Genomic DNA, 16,322 nt, shown 5'->3' with positions numbered 1-16,322 from the left:
GAGGAAACCTGCCCGTCGCACTTCAGAGGGTTTCAACAAAGCCATGCTGGCAGGTGAAGGGAGTGTTTTCCGCCTGATATTTCCCAGAGGGGGGCAAGAAAAGACACAAAGAGTTTTCGTTCAGGAAGGTGACATTTCCCCCCCCCCAGAAAGCATTCTGCTTATGAAAAACACCTAAAACTGTTGTTCTGTAGCAAAACTGCCCACGTAAGAAAGAGTGAGCAGGATGAGCCCAGGGCAGGGAAGGACGTGTGGTGGCCTGGTCAGGGCTGTCCCCACTGTGCAGACCCCGAGGAGCCACCACAGGAAAACGGGCTGGGAAATCATCACCCGCAGTGTGCCCAGCATCCACACACAGCTCCACAGCTTTGTGGGGGGACGAGGGAGAGGCAGCAACTGCGGTGATTTTTGGGGTGTCTGGCCTCATCCTTATCACTGACCCATGGGGATGCTCAGGAGCGAGCAGGAGGGAGGGACTGGAGGGATTGTTCCCCCCCCAGCTCCCCTGTGGCTATGGGGAGGTGGAGGGGAGCCTCCCCCAGCCTCAGCGTGTTTTTTTCCATCACGGGAGCTTGCTCCCATCTCTCTCCACTGGTTAATTATTGAGGCTTTGGGGGCTGCGATAATATATTTATGCATCTGTGTCAGCAAACGTGTCAGCCCCATCGCAGCTGAGGCGAGAGGATGGAGCGCGGGGGGGTCTGCAGCCACGCAGCGTCCCCGGGGGAGGACGAGGGGAAATAAGGCAGGCGCTGCGGGGTCCTCACTACACGCGGGTCCTGGGGTCGTTGTGTCCACCCACGGCCAAGTCCCCTGGCCACTGCCTCTCTCGGTGGTAATTAAGTGGTTTTGGACAGGGCTCTGAGAGCCATTAGCTGTGACAGTTGTGATGGGAGGGTTGGCTGCCACATCCTGCTGCCCCCAGCCCCATAAACCCCAGGCAGGGTCTGCGCAGGGGGGTTGGGGCTGTGGTGGCTCCTGGTGACACCAGGACAAGGGGCAGCCCCCAGCTCTATTGTCACCCTGTAGACATGGTGTTTCAAAGAGGACCATGTGTGGGCGATGCTCGTCTCCATTTGCCCCTGGTCCTTGTGCCACCGGGCAGAAAAGAGCCCCACGTCTCCTGCCACAGCCCTGCAAAAGCCACCAAAGTCCTGCAGCCCCCCGGCCACTGTCACCAGGGCCATTATTATTTTATCTTGAACCCACAGGGGTGGAAGCAATAAGAGAACAAAAATTGCAGCTGCAGGGCAGGAGGGTTTCTGGTTTGGGAGGTCTCGGATGCAGGAGGGATTTGGGGATTTGCAGCTGTGAAACCTCCAGGCTGTGAAATCTGGCGCGGGTGCGCACAAATTGTTTGGTGAGTTGGGTCCGCGCAGCCCTGCCCATGCTGCCAGAGCAAAGCTCATCTCTGAGCCCTTGCCTCATGGTTTACTTAGTGCAGGCTGCGAGCAAAGGGCTGGGAAAACTCATCCAGGTATCGTCACAGGGCACAGCGGAGCGATGGTGCCACAGCCAAGGGGTGATATAGGGAGGGCAGCAATGGGAAGCTCCTTCCCTCTTGAATTTGGTGTCAGACCACTAAAAAATCACATTTTGCTCCAGCTCTGGCTCCTTGGGCTCTGTGTCTGGCCAAGCCTTATCCTTAATGTCCCCAGGGCACCTCCCCAAGCTCTAACCGAGCCCAGCCACTTTGGCTCCTTGATTACAATTAAATCTTTGTGGGGACCACGTTTCAATTAGCAGGACTCTGGCGTGCGCCTGTGCCCAGCTAATTGGTATGATTTGCTGCAAAGGGAACTTTTGGGCCGATCGATGAACTAGAGAGTGTTTAATTAAGAGGGAGCCCTAAAACTCGTTGCATTGATCAGCTGCAGGATTATCTTAATTAGCAGTGGGCCAGTGTAGGGCTGCCCAGCCCCACAGCCCCAAGAGCATCACCTGCAATGTGGGAGCAGCAATAAGGGGGGGATCAGGGTGCTAACGAGGGTGGGTGGTTAATGGGGTGTTATTAGCATGGAAATTGGTACCTGGGACCCAAGGAGGACAGTATGGGGAAGCTGTGCTGAGTTTTGGGGGTTGGAGGCTGCTCAGGTTCCTTAGAGGCTTCTCGCAGGGCACACCAAGGGCTGGCAGAGCTGCTCCCTGCCTTTAAGGCAATGCAGAGCCCTGCAGATGGGCTTCCTGATTGCCCTCGCCTTGCTTGGGGCCACCTTTCTTGAATTATTGTCCAAAATTGTGTAACCACATCTTCCTCTTTGCCTGGAGATGTGGCACTGGGTGTCTTGGAGTTTGCTCCTGAAGGATGGGGAGAGGATGCTCTGGGTGCTGGAGCAGCCCATTGAGTGCTCACTGCAACATCTCCACGTTTCCTCTTTGTCTCCTTCTTTTATTCTGCTTTAAGCAGGACTCACCAGGGCTGAAAGATGCAGGATTTGCTCTTAGTGCTGAGGGAATGAGCTCAAACAAGGGTGCACGCAGAGCAGCGTTTACCTGCTGGGGCAGCTCTGGCGTCGTTTGTCAGTGCAATTAGCAGCCCTCGCTCAGCCACGGGGAGACCACGGTGTCTGCTGCTAATTTTGCCTCTCTGTGTAATGAAGAAGTATTGGGCTGGGCGGCTCGATCAGGCTCTTCTCTGCTCATCCTCACTCCTCCAGCCTGTTCCAGCTTGATGGGCTGGGATTAGGGAGCTGTGTGGCACCAGAGACATCCCCTGGCTCCATAGGATGCTCCTGGGGGCTCTTCCCAGCCCCATCCCTTGGGTAGGAGGCTTGTTGGTACCCAAAACCTTGCAGCTTTGGGTCTCACTCCCGCTAAGCAGCTTCATCAACAGCCACCAGATCGATGGACGGCTATAAAACCGAGCACCACGCTCCTTGTATCATTTATTATTTACATCCCTCGATTTAAAAGATTTACAGCCCAGTTGTGAGTATTTCCAAAGACTGTTTCCTCGGAGAGTTTAAATAGTGCGGGAGTGAATTAAGCCTCAATGCAAACAGCCCGGCCCCAGGGGCTGCGGGGGCTCCGTGGTAGCTTTGTGTTGGGTGTGACAGAGCCAGGATGGCTTTCCTCTGCTGGCTGAGATGTCCCTTAATTAGAGCTCTCACTAACCCAGATCAATGAGCACTAACACAAGGGATGCTTCATGGATGGGAAACTGAGGCACAGCTGAGGGCACCTTGGTGGCCAGGCAGGACGAGATGCGTTTGCTGCGGTTCATGCTGGCAAAGCACTTCGGGAAGGATTTTCACCACCTCATCTATTTCTGCTGTAATTAGGACTGATTAAGTGGGGCTGAAGGGTCTGGCAGGGTCTCTTGGGGTGCGAGTGCTGTGGCCCTGGGGCAGCCCCAGCTGTAAATCCCCTGGGGGTACTTCAGGAAAGCCCAGCACCTCCAGCAAACATCCAGAGCCCTTCTGCAAGCAAAGCCAGCCGCAGCTCTGTGTTGATTTTTGTCCAAATTGCTCCTTTTTAGCAATAATCTTCCTCTGTGGTGTCTTCCCCCCACACCCATCAGGTTCACGGTGGAGAAACTGAGGCACGGAGCGGTGCGGAGGGCGGCTGCTGCAGGGAGTACTCAGGTCTGCAGCTCGCTGGCTTTGCTGGGTAAATCTGGGGCATCTCTGAGAGAACCGGGGCCAGGCTGTCAGAAAGATAAATGTAAAGAGGTTTTGTGTTTGTTTTTTTTTGGCAATGCTGCTGGAGATGCATCTTGCTGCAGATGTGTTGCTGTGGCCCTGTCTCCTGGAGGATGGGGGTGTCTGATGTATGCACCCCAAAGCCCCCTAAAAACCCACTGCAACACACCGCTCAGATTTCTGCTTTTTAACTTAAAACAGTCAGCAAACGCCCCAGGGCTCCCAGCACACCTCTGTTACCACCTCTCCAGAAGCTAATTCTGTAATTAGGAGTAACAGACCCCGAGCTGGTGGCAAACGCAGCCATAAATAAACAAGGGGCTCACAGGCGGGTACAGCAGTGCCTGTCCTTAATTTTGCCAGCTGCGTGGTATTTACAGCTGCTCTGGCTCCGTGTTCGTGGCTTACAGAAGATAACAGGGATAAAAATGGAGCGGCGTTGAATGGGGAGGGCGGCGCACGTGGGGCAGGCACGCGGCGAGGAAGGGGAGAAAAATGTCCTGTAAAATATCAGGGGAGGCTGTGCCCTATATGCGATGGGAATTACTCCCTGCACAGGCTGAGCAGTGGGGAAACTGAGGCACGCAGGGTGTTATGGAGGGGGGGTGAAGGCTCACGGCTCCCCCCTGCCCCTTCCCCAGCACCCGCTGGGGAACGTTCCCAATAACTCCTCGCCCGCCGTGATGTATTTGCCTGCCGCCGGCCAATGAATCATGCGGACGTTTCAGTCTATTGTAACTAATTGTCCATGGGATTTCTCATTAATTACACGATGCTCTTTGCCTTTAATGTCCGTGGAGCTGCCGCCGGTGACTGATTCCCCGCGCTGTCCCCTCCTTTGTTCTTCCCCAGATAGCGGCGCTGGAGCGGCAGATCTTTGATTTCCTGGGCTACCAGTGGGCGCCCATCCTGGCCAATTTCTTACACATCATGGCTGTCATCCTGGGCATCTTCGGGACCATCCAGTACAGATCCAAATACCTCATCATGGTGGGTGCCGTTCAACAGGGGGGAGCCGGGCAGCGGGAGGGCGCGGGGGCTGCTCGCGGTGCCATGCAGCATCGTGCCCTGACCGCCTTGCTCTGTGCCGGCAGTACGCGGTGTGGCTGGTGCTGTGGGTCGGCTGGAACGCCTTCATCATCTGCTTCTACCTGGAGGTCGGGCACTTGTCGCAGGTAAGCCCCAAGGCGTCTGTGGTATCGGGTGCTGCTGCCTCCCGGCCTTCCTCTTCTCACCTTCCTCCTGCCTTCTGTCCCAATCCATCCCTTCCGTCCCAATCTTCCCATCCCTTCCATCCCGTCCCTTCTCTTACATTCCCATCCCATCCCTTCTGTCCCATCTTTTCCATCCCAATCTTCCTTTCCCATTCCTTCTGTCCCAATTTTCCCATCCCATCCCTCCCCAACCCATCCCATCCCACCCCTTCCACCTCTCCCTCCCCATGCCTCTGGCTCTGCTTTTTGGGGCATCTGGGACCAGCCCCTGGGGTGCCCCCTGCCCCTGGCACAGCACCCCCAGTGCTGGGGGAGCCTCGCGGGGATGGGTGCTGCCGGGTGCAGCGCTGACCGTGGGGGTTTGGTGGGACAGACGGACGGACAGATGGATGGATTGGCTGAGCTGGGGACACCAATGGGGCAGTGGGAGAGCAATGTGGTGGCGTGGTGCAGGAGGGGCCTCGGGGGCATCGAGTTAATGAGGCTGATGAGCTGGGAACTTCAGAGAGCTCATTAATCACCTGCCCGCTCTGAGCAGTGCCTGGCTTTGTGGGCGGTGTATATTGGGTGATGCCACTTCCAAACGTGGTGCTGAGGAGGTAGAGCAGAGAAGGGTCTCCATCCTGCTGTGCACACTGCGCCGCATGGTGCCACTTTTCCAGGGTTTCCTGGGGCTCTGGGAGGGTTTCTGGGGTCTGCACATGGCTCCAGCAACAAGGGCAGAGGGAGAACCCGACCTCCAGGGATGTACATGGATGGACAGGGTGGAAAATACTGCAGGGCTTCTGCAAATACTGCAGGGCAGCAGCCACCAGCATGCTCTGAGCCTGAGTCTGGGATGTTAAAGTATAATTCTCACATCAAAAGAGCAAAACTTAATGTCGTGATGAGACGTCACACGTCGCAGTGGAGGTGGCTGCATGGAAGGAACGCGCAGCACACGGCTTTAGGAGCTGAAACCCGGGAGCAAGCCCAAGCCCCTGCTGGTACCGAATTTCAGCTCAGTGCCATGCACACCCGGAGCAGGGGCAGCAAACCTTGGGAGTGACAGCCTTGGGATGGGGAGAGGAGTAGGTTAATTGGGTGCACTTCATTAAAAGATCTGCTGTTGCTGACCTGCCCTCGGTGGGGGCTCCGAGCAGCAGGAGCTTCGTGCAGCTTCACAGCGGGGATTTTGCTCATGGAGCATCCTCGGGTTGGAAAAGCCCTTTTTCTGTCCACCCCCACTGTGAGCCCAGGCGGGATCCCTGGGCCCAAGGTGGTGCCTCTGCTCCCCTCCCGCAGGACCGGGACTTCATCATGACCTTCAATACCTCACTGCACCGCTCGTGGTGGATGGAGAACGGGCCGGGCTGCCTGGTGACGCCGGTGCTGAACTCCAAGCTGGCCCCCGAGGACCACCACGTCATCACGGTCAGCGGCTGCCTGCTGGACTACCAGTACATCGAGGTGGTCAGCAGCGCCGCGCAGATCTTCCTGGCGGTAAGGGCCCGCCGGCACCTTCCTCTGCTCTGAGCTGCTGGGCTCTGGCGAGATGTCCCAGCACCTTGCCACACCTCGGTCCCAGTTATAGTTCATGGGTGGCTTTGGCTCAGCTGCATTTGGGAAGAGAGGAGCAAACAGGGCCCATGCGAGGTCCCTGTCCATGCCTGCATTCCCCAAAACACGGCACGGTGTGGGCTGGGTGCTGCAGGACCATCACCAGCAGGCAGGGGATGTGTTGGTGGCACTGCGGGCACAAAGGTGCTGCTCCTCTCCCCGCCTGGCCTCCCACGGGTGCTGTGAGCTGGAGAACAGCGGTGACAAAATGTTGCTGGGAGTCTGAGCCCATGGGGATGTGCTGTGTGCTGGAAATACAGGGTCCCCCTTTCTGAAATGGAGGCACTCTCACCTTGGGGACAAAAGGGCAGAGGGGAGGGGGTCCTATGTGGGTGCAAAGCTCCTGGGGAGCTCCGGGGGTTGCAAGGGAATTGGGGTCCGGAGCCATCCCACCTCTATGCCCCGAACCAGCATCCAGCTGGGTGCTCCCCAGCATCATCACGGTGCCAGGAGCAGCTCCATCCATCCCCCCACCATCCCCCTCGTCGCGGTGCCGCTCGCCCCGATAACCGGCTTCTCCCTGCCCGCTCTTGTTTTGCAGCTCTTTGGCTTCGTCTACGCCTGCTACGTCAGCAAAGTGTTTCTGGAGGAAGAAGACAGCTGTGAGTGCCTTTGCTATTAGTCACAGGGGCGAGCTGCAGCGCTGCAAAAACATCCCCGATAGTGTGGGGGGCAGGCAGCTCTGGCTCGGGGCAGGTGAAGGGATTGTTTTAGGGGATTTTGCCCCTTTCTCCCCACCTGAGGAGTCAGCTGTGCTGTGTTGGGGTGTGATGTGCCACCCATGCCACCACCTCGCACCAGCAGTCCTTCCAGTTCTGTGTCACAGCCCCGAGCTGCCGCATCTCCTGTGGGTGCTGTGGGATGGCAGCGGTCACATCTTGGGGTGCAGAACGGGACCAGTGCCACCCAGAGTGGGGTTCCACCCCCCTGGGACAGAGCATCCCCCCGAGGGTCCCCGGACCTGCATCACCAAGCCGTTGCCCCTGCTGCACGCAGCAGCCTCTGAGCCCTGATAAATCCACAGCAAAACTCCTCCCTCAGAGTGAGCCCAGCCCCATGAGAGGTCTTCAGCATCCCCATTTTGCTGTTTTCTGCCCCATTTGGGAGGTGCTGCTTTGCACTTGGCACCAGGGGGTCCCACAGCATCCTGCCGCTGGCCCACCAAGGTGTCACCGTGCCACAGCCCAAACCACAGGGTGCAGGAGATCAGCATCAGATGCAGTGGGTTCGAGGCCATCCTCACACCTCCCAGCTGCAGCCTCTCCCTGCCTCCTCCTTCCAACAGCCCCGTGGGACACAGGGACCAGGAAATGTGGTAAATTGTGTCCTCCTGGTGAGCGTCCCCATGGACAGACTCACGGCCAGAGCTGCCAGACAGGAGCAAATCATCCCCACCATCCCCGTGGGATATGTTGTGCTTCTGAGTGGGGCAGAAAGGGAAATTTAAGCCAAGAAGTGGGCTAATTCTTCCATAATCTACATTGTGCATTTCGCTCCGACAATAATCACCGCAGCCACCCGTACGGAAGTGCTGAGTACCCTGACAACAATTAAACAGGCAGTTACGGCCGTGGCCATCCAGCCCCATTAAATGCTCATCTGCCATTAATTAATTTGTGCCAGCTGGCAGCCCCAGCAGCCGGGTGGAGGCAGCGGTGTGCTGCGGCTGCCAGCACGGCAAAGCCTCCAAGAAGCACCCGGCGTCCCCTGTGCCCTAGCAAGAATGCATCCATGTGGGTGCCATGGAGGTGCGAGGTCCTTTGCTGGTGTTGGGTCCCATCATAGCACTGGGAAAAACCCTGGGGAAGCTGTGGGAAGCCTGGGACCAGGCTCAGCATCCCCAGGATGAGGCTCAGCATCCCCGGGGTGCTCTCTCCCTGCCACTGCCTCTGTAACCGCTGTAGCGAAAAGGCAAAAAATCTCCGTGTGAAATTGGACCCTGCCTGTTGTAATAACTCGCTTATGGATCCGGGGATCTGGCACGGGGCTTATCTGCCGCCGCTGTCTTTGAAGCCTGTTTGCATTCCAGGCGGCTGCGCGACACTCAAACAAACTCAGGCGTTCGATACACTTTTAATATTAATGCCGCTGTAGCCGAGATTCAAATGTATCTTTTTAATGGAATATCTTATTAGATTTGGAAATGGATGGGTGCCATTAAAATTGAGAGCTGGCTGAATATTAAGTCAGAAAGACAAATAAGGGGCAAGCGGCCTCCCTCGAGGGCGAACCCACACGCGAATTTCTGCTCTGGGGGCATTTGTGGGGTGGCTCCTGGGCGAGCGGCCGCGCTGCAGCTCCCGCGGTGCCCGGCCTTGTGGGGTGATCCCGATGATCCTGTGGGATCCAGCAGCAGCAAGGACCTTACATCTCCAGGGTAGCAGTGGGGGTGAGGATGGGGAAGGCCCCAGGTGCCCTGCGTACAGCCAGGGCTGGCGTTTGGTGCCACATCTCCTCCGGTGAGGCCCTGAGCTCTGCCCTCTGCACTTGCAGCGCTGGAGGAGGATTAAATCAGTGGGCTGGCAATGCAACCACAGCGGGCACGAGAGCTGCTGTCTTGGTGTCTGCGATCCTCCTAAATTACATGCTTTAAACGAGACATAATTCCTCCATAATTCCCCTTAAATGCCCACTCTGCAGACAATGACAGGGTAATTTCACCCGCTTTGTCCAGCCCTTGGCACGAGGCTGCTGTGCCGGGGTTGGTCCGGCGCCGTGCACCGTGGCCGGGGCGCAGCGCATCCCCAGGGTGCAGCGAGGCCCCAGGGGGTGTGGGGAGCCCCTCGCCCCCTGCCCGGCTCACCCCGCTGCTCTCCCCCTTCTCCCCAGTCGACTTCATCGGCGGGTTTGACTCCTACGGCTACCAGGCGCCCCAGAAGACGTCGCACCTACAGCTACAGCCGCTGTACACGTGAGTGCGCACCGGGGGCAGGTTTGGGGCTGCTCGGGGACCTGAGAGCCCCCTCGGGCCACCTGTGTGACCCAAAAAGGGTTTGGGGCCACCAGTGTGCTCCACTGCAATGGAAAGTGGATTTTGGAAGGCTCACGCCCCGCTTTGCTTCGTCGTGGGTTGGACAGGGAGCTCCATCAGCCCAGGCCACAGCTGGGGGCTGGATGGTTTGGGGGGGTTTGTGCCCCTCTCTGGGTGGCAGATGGGAGCTCTGGGGTGGGGGTACAGCGGGTGCGGGCTCTGCCAGGCTGGGCCCCCCGGGGCAAAGCACTCAGCGACTTCTTTCCTCTCCCCTGCCCATTAAGCTTAACTAGATAAATGCTCAAATGAGATAAGGCTGCAAAATCTACAGGGATTAGCCTCGTTCGGGCTTTGCTGGTTGCCAACAATTAATTATATTTTAAGTCTCATATGCAAATTCAAGGGCATGCCAGGCAATTATATATGCAAAGAGGGGACTGCGGCGAAACAAATGCATTTGGGATATCGCTGGGCTCTCACCGGGAGCTGTGCCAGCACCCACCACCCCGGGGTGTCCTCGGGTGCCCTGCCCTGGTCAGCCCATCCCCTGGGGACACAGTGTCCCCTGGACGGTCACTGCCATGGGGGGAACCTTTTGGATCTGCCTTTGTGGGGCAAATAGCACCTTGATAGGGTTTCCATTGCAGACTGGTTTGTTTGGGGGGAAACTGGGGAGAGAAGATGGCCTGAGCACTGCAGACTGACACCGGGGCTGGGGTGACCTGGACTCGGGGAAAAGAAAGGGCTGGGACCAGGGAAGGGCCCTGGAAAAGGGAAGGTGCTGGCAATGATCCCAGTGTGCTGCAGCTGGCAGGGCTTTGGAAAGGTGTTTGGGAAGGTTTGGTCCCAGTGCCCACCTGCCCAGCACCAGCCACACACTCTGTCAGTCCTCCCAGGGATGTACAAGTGAGCTGGAAGGAGCAAATTCCTCCTGGACCTGCTGGACATGAGCATGGGTTGAGGCTGAGAATCCCAAATCCATTGCAGGCGTGGACAGGGGCTCGCATGAAGGTTGCAAAACCCTCCTGGCTTTGCTTTAAATGGGATGAGCAGGGGAGGCTGGGGGGGCACAGCTGGGCCCCCAGTGCTGTGGTGGCAGCTTGGATGTTTGGCTGCTGCTTACAGCTCGTGCCAGTGAGACACCAGCACTCACAGGGCCTGGAAGTTTGCTACAGGAGCTGGATATTTTGGGGGTTTCCACCATCTGACCCCACAGTGCTTCTTTTTGGGGACAAACATGCTGTTTCTGGGTCAGCCCGTGCCTGGAGCCATACCTGCAGGCTGCTGTCCCTTGTGTCCCCATGGGCACTCGAGGCAGGATGAATCCATTCTGCCTACAGCCTGTGAAATTAAAGCCTCTCAGGCAGCTCCCAATTAGCTGTAATTGGATTAAAGCCGGCCGTGTGGGAGGGTTTCCACCCAGAGGAAGAAGGAGGATGTGCATGTGCATGTCCCACACCACATCCCGGGTCTTGTGGAGCTGCAGCGGTGGCACCATGTCCCCATCGTGTGCTTGCCCTGCACCGCTGGGGCTGGGGGTCCTGGTGAAACAAGGGTGAGGACCGCCATTGGCCACCCCAGCAGGTCTCTGTTCTCAGGAATGGGCAACGGGTGGGTGCTGGTGGCCATGACTCCGTGTCCCCTCGCTCAGTGCCATACGGGGACGCGTGGGGACACACGAGCACCAGCCCTCACGCCGCCTCTCCCCTTTGCTCCCCAGATCTGGGTAACCCCATGCCCTGAATCCACCCCGGCCGGCGTGGGACAGGACCCCTGGGAGCCACCTGTCCCCAGCCCGATGCCACCACCACCGCCCCGGAGGACGGGGACCACACTGAGCCGCTTCCCCCAGCCCTCCTCCTGCTGCCAGGGGGGCCCCGCACCCCAAAACTGGAGCCGAGCGGGGGCTTGAGCATGTCCAAGGGCTCCACCGCCGGGTCGGCTCCCCAAGCAGACGTCTGCAAGGCCACAACATCTCCGGGTCGCCCACAAAAGACCCGAGGAAGCCCCCGGTGCTGCAGCACCCAGCTCGTGCTGTGCCCGAGCCCCCTGGATGGGCCCAGCATGGTGGGGACGTGGCGGGGACATGGGGACACAGCGGGGATGTGGGCTCGGTCAGCGGACACCATTTTCTTCTGTTTCTCAGACCTGGTTTTTAATTTGAGCAACGCGTCCTCTTCCTGCGTGCTGGGCAGGAACGAAGCACAGGGGATTTGGGGCAAAACCCAGTCTGTTTGGGGCAGCTCGGACCCGCGGGGGATAACTGCAGCGTGGTGGCAGCGTGGCACGAGCGAGGCTGCTCCGTCACTTGTCCCATGGAGAACTTCCTAAAACACTGGATTTGGAGTTGGGATGGCACAGACCTGGGGTCTCGTTCCCAAAAGGCACCTGTAGCTGCACCAAGGGGCTGGGGCCGGGCTGCCCGCAGTGCCACCACCCCTGGGACCTGGGGGGACATCGCGCCCTGCCACCAGCCACCACCTCCTGCCCGTCCGGACACTGCCACGTGTCGGGGTTCCTGCCCCCGCTACTCGAACGCTTGAATTTGGCAATACCGACGCTGCTCTCGACACGGCCCTTTCAGGCTGTTTTAATGAATAAGATGAATGTTTTTTTTTTTCTTTTTTTAATTTGAAGTGCCTGAGTACACTTTCGTTGAGCACCACCCGTGTCCCAGCATACTCACGCCTTCCTCCTCCTCCTCCTCGCAGCCCGAGGCCACGTTGTGCCTTCAGCGAAGGCTGGCAGCACCCACTGCCCCCCTCGGATCCTCGGCTGCTCCTTTGCCCCCCGCCCTGGCAGGTCGGGCTTTTGGGGGCAAATCTGTCCTTTCTGGCATTGTCCCAAAAGGGACCTTTTGTTTTAGCAGCAAAAAAATGGGGAGAGATGATTTGGGAGGGGGGGGAATGATCTGGGGGGGAGGCAAGGTGTGGGCTCCAGGGGGGCAGTTGCATCTCCATTGAGGATTAAGAAGAGCTGGGAATAAAAAATCCTGGCATACCCTGCAAACAACATTCAGTTGAAGAAGATGCTGTGGGTCACCAATGCACTCCGGTTTCTCTCTCCTTTTCCTACCCTGTGACATGGAGGTGAGTTAAGGTCAGTCCCAGATCCCCTGGGTTTTTCCCCAAACTGCCCGGGCACCTTTGGGTACAAGCAGGGGCCATGGGACTGTGCCATTTCTTCCTCCCCAGGGCTTCTCCTACAGGCCTGAGCTCTTTCTGTGCCCCAGAGCAGTTTTTCCTTTCCAAAAAAAAAAGTATATAAACAGCCACAAAGTGCCAAAGGACGAAGTGCAGAAGGGAAATGCTGCCTGAGCCTGAATCCTCAGGGTGGGCGCATCCCGGCCATCCCTGTCACCTCGCCCCAGCCAGGGTGGGAGCTCCGCAGGCAATAACTCCGAGCCCTTTCCCCCACCTCCAAGACAAAAAAAAAAACACTTTCCAGGCATTGGAGCCCACCTCTGGCCCCAGCCACCTGTCCCCAGAGCCACGTCCCAGCGCTGGTGACCCCAGGGGACAGCAGCAGCCCCGGCGGGGACGGTCCCCACCCAGCACCACCGGTGCTCCACGGTCTTCTTTCCGTTGGCTTGTTTTTTTATAAGACTGTCTTTGTAACGTGAACTGAGGATTTCTTTTCTATTCTGTAATTATAAAAGTTGAAGGAGTTTCACCCGAAGGCTGCTCTGGTTTTGTGTTTCCATTTTGTGCAGTTGAATTGATTAAAATCGGTGGGGTTTTCACATATTTTTTTTCTCCCCTTTAGAAAATGCTGCCAACTTGCTTCTGAGCTAAGCATGGGCTCTCTTCCCCAGCTTTTAGGTGCCCAACACCTGAGTGTGGAAAAACAGCAGCAAAGCAGCACCCGGTGCTGACGCTGCTGCTTGTCAAGCGATGGGACGTGTCAGTGGCGCACCACCACCTGGGCCCGTGCATGGGGAGGCCAGGGGTTGTCTCCTCCTTCTCCTTCTCCTTCTCCTTCTCCTTCTCCTTCTCCTTCTCCTTCTCCTTCTCCTTCTCCTTCTCCTTCTCCTTCTCCTTCTCCTTCTCCTTCTCCTTCTCCTTCTCCTTCTCCTTCTCCTTCTCCTTCTCCTTCTCCTTCTCCTTCTCCTTCTCCTTCTCCTTCTCCTTCTCCTTCTCCTTCTCCTTCTCCTTCTCCTTCTCCTTCTCCTTCTCCTTCTCCTTCTCCTCCTTTCTATATACTTAGAACTTAATAAGAATTTACTCTTCCTGTTAATAAGAAACTTTAACAAGCTCCCATCCCCATCACAGCCTGGGAGAAGAGAAGAGTTCCTCTTTGCTTGAATATCCCTTCTCCATCACTGAAGTACCAATTTGAACTTGATTAAATACCAGGCTTGAAGCAAATGACAAAACCCAGAAGCAGCGGGCAGCTCTCCCACCAGCTCCCTTCAGAGCATATTTTCATGCAAAATATCCCAAGCCTTTTTTTTTTTTTTTTTTTTAATTTTAAATCAAAGACATCGTTATCATTTTCTGTTCAGACTTCATTTGAATTTTCTCCCCTTTTCCACCTCTTCCCATAAAATGGGAGAAGGAAGGGAGCAAAGCAATTGGATTAATGCTGGGCACTGACCCTTTGTCCTGCCCTGTCCCTGATGTGGGGACAGGCTGGACCACCGTGGTTTGGTCCCCGATGGCCCTGGGTGTCCCTGTTCCAGGTGTGTCACCGGGTCACCCACTTGTCCTGCTATCAGAGGGCTTTGGCTAGGGCATCCAAAGCTGAACCTGTGAAAAAATAACTCCTTTTTGGCAACGCTTCTCCAAGAGCATCTCCTGCCCGTGCTACCTGAACACTCAGGCACCAGCTCTCCCAGCAAGGATGACCGACACGGTGGGATGGTTTGAGCGGTGGAGAAGTGGGAACACACACACTGAGCCTGAACCTGGCAGGGGATAAAAAGCTGGGGTGCTTTGGGGGACCTGGGGGGCCCAGAGGGACACCTCGTCCTCCCTGCTGTGAACGGATGGGTTTTGGGGAAGCTGCTGGTGGGGTGGATGGGGAAGTGCAGCAGACTGTGCTACGCAGGGCTGCAAGGAGGGATGGGGATGAGGATGATGGTCCCCAAAAGGTGGTTTCTGGGGTCACCCAGGAGGGTGGAGGAATGCACCTGCATGATGCAGCACCAGGTGGCTGGGGTGGGCATAATTAGGGTAACAATGCGTGTTTTGGTGCAGCCTGATTAAACACGAGCTGTGCCAAGGCTTGCAGATAGCAAGGTGGGAAGGGAGGTATTTGGGGGGGGTGGAGGGGGTAGAAAGATGAGACCTGCCTATTTGACAGCAGACATCAGCCCTGGTGGCTGTGGGTCAGCATCCCTGCACTCCCTGGTCCCACAACCTCGGTTCCCCGAGCATCCGTGCAGGGCAGAAGGGAGGGAATCGGTTCCGAAACCCACTCTGAGAGCCTCAGTGTCCCCTTTGCCCTTTAAAAACTGGGACTCCTTCCCTTGGCTGGCAGCAGCAGCCTGGGGGTGGCCTGGGCTGGAGTAGCGTCCCCAGCCCCGTCCCCCCCAGCTAAGCCATTTCTTTGCAATTTAACAGCTTTAGGTGCATTTTCCTGCAGGAACTTGTTTGGGCACCCTCAGCCACGTGTGCTTTTATCCACATGGGTGCCTCATGCTGGGACCTCATGCTGGGAGCTGGGGAGAACTAATGGCCCTGGTGGGACTGGGAAACATGGGGAGCCTTGATGGGGGTTATTTCATTGCAGTCTAACACGACCCAGGGCCATGCAGGGGATTATTGACAGCAGCCGCCAGCCCCAGAGGCCACCACGGCCAGCAGGGAAGATGCCTCCTGGCACCCGCAGGCAGCTCCAAGCCCTCCCTGCAGTGCAGAAAAGAAGAAATACAATTCCTGGAAGGCTGCTTTAAAATCACCCAGACCGGGCTGGCTGGGGGCAGAGCTGTATCTCTGGGGTCTGGCGCTCCCCAGCACGCAATAAATACGGAGGCAGGGATGGCTGAGCACTGCCCCTCGGTAAATTCTCCCATCACCAAGTGAGGATGATGATGGTTTTGCTGGCTCGGCAGCGAGCGGGAGGCGGTGGTGGCGGCACCGAGGCGCCGGCTTTTTGGCAGCTCCAGGGGCTCTTGGCAGTGCCACGGCCACAGGGAGGGTTCCACCAGCCTGGGCTCTGCTTTGTCTTAGGGGGTTATTTTTGACACTACGTGGAAAATAGTAAATAAGGTAATAAAGAGGAAAGTGAAAAACTGCGGCTGTAGACAAAGGATAACACTGCGCTGGGGTTTTCAGGAGTTATAACAAGTCAGATTTTATGTCTGCTAACAAAGAAGCCTTTTTAAATAAAACTCCCAGCTAGGAAAGGTCTCTTCTAAAACATTTTCACAACCTGGGTGCTCAGGAAAATGAGTTTTGCAAGCAGCTTTGGGCCATTTGCTCCTTGCTTTCGGCCAGCAGGACATTTCAGGGGGAAGCAAGGAGTGAAATTTGCTTTACAGGTAATAAATTGCATTTGTTCACAGCTGGAAATTTGGAGGAAGGTCTGTCCGCCTGCCTCCGAGGCAAAGAGATATGGAGACATGAAAACAAGATTTAGCTTAATATTGATCTGCAAAAATTCATGTAAAGGGAAAGCAATAGGAAACCTTCAGCTGTGCTCTGACATTTGGGCTGCAGCATTCGAGGGCTCCAATTCCCCGTAGCACAAGGGCCCCTCGGACACTGTGATGGGTCCCCAGGAAGCCACACGAATCCCCCACAAACCACAAACCCCACCAGCACCGACTGATCCCCCCACAATGGGGCAAGGGCTGGGACCTGCAGGGGCATTTTGGGTCCAGAGATGGGCACCTTGGGTGCCAACACAGGGATCCACACCGCTCCCCCCAGCACAACAGCAGCCAGGCTGGCG

General features: G+C 56.9%; 1 protein-coding gene across 2 annotated transcripts in view; it reads left to right on the top strand.

The window, feature by feature from the left end:
* Positions 1 to 12,315, top strand: part of NKAIN1 (sodium/potassium transporting ATPase interacting 1) — a 28,492-nt gene extending 16,177 nt beyond the window's left edge. Inside the window, exons 1-8 of one of the 2 annotated variants that reach the window (XM_084496823.1) lie at positions 1,928 to 1,989; positions 3,521 to 3,584; positions 4,494 to 4,631; positions 4,736 to 4,816; positions 6,140 to 6,337; positions 6,996 to 7,056; positions 9,284 to 9,365; positions 11,146 to 12,315. In XM_084496823.1, coding sequence (XP_084352949.1) covers positions 4,572 to 4,631; positions 4,736 to 4,816; positions 6,140 to 6,337; positions 6,996 to 7,056; positions 9,284 to 9,365; positions 11,146 to 11,155 — 492 coding nt within the window. In that variant the 5' untranslated portion in view covers positions 1,928 to 1,989; positions 3,521 to 3,584; positions 4,494 to 4,571 and the 3' untranslated portion in view covers positions 11,156 to 12,315. Of the gene's footprint in view, positions 1 to 1,927; positions 1,990 to 3,520; positions 3,585 to 4,493; positions 4,632 to 4,735; positions 4,817 to 6,139; positions 6,338 to 6,995; positions 7,057 to 9,283; positions 9,366 to 11,145 lie in introns of those variants that run through there. The other variant, XM_084496822.1, reaches the window with a different exon arrangement.
* The last annotated feature ends 4,007 nt before the right edge of the window (positions 12,316 to 16,322 follow it).

Source organism: Aythya ferina, assembly GCF_964211825.1.
Source record: "Aythya ferina genome assembly, chromosome: 24".
NCBI classification, from domain to species: domain Eukaryota; kingdom Metazoa; phylum Chordata; class Aves; order Anseriformes; family Anatidae; genus Aythya; species Aythya ferina.
Note: the sequence above shows the minus strand (reverse complement) of the source record. Positions and strands in the feature narration are given on the sequence as shown.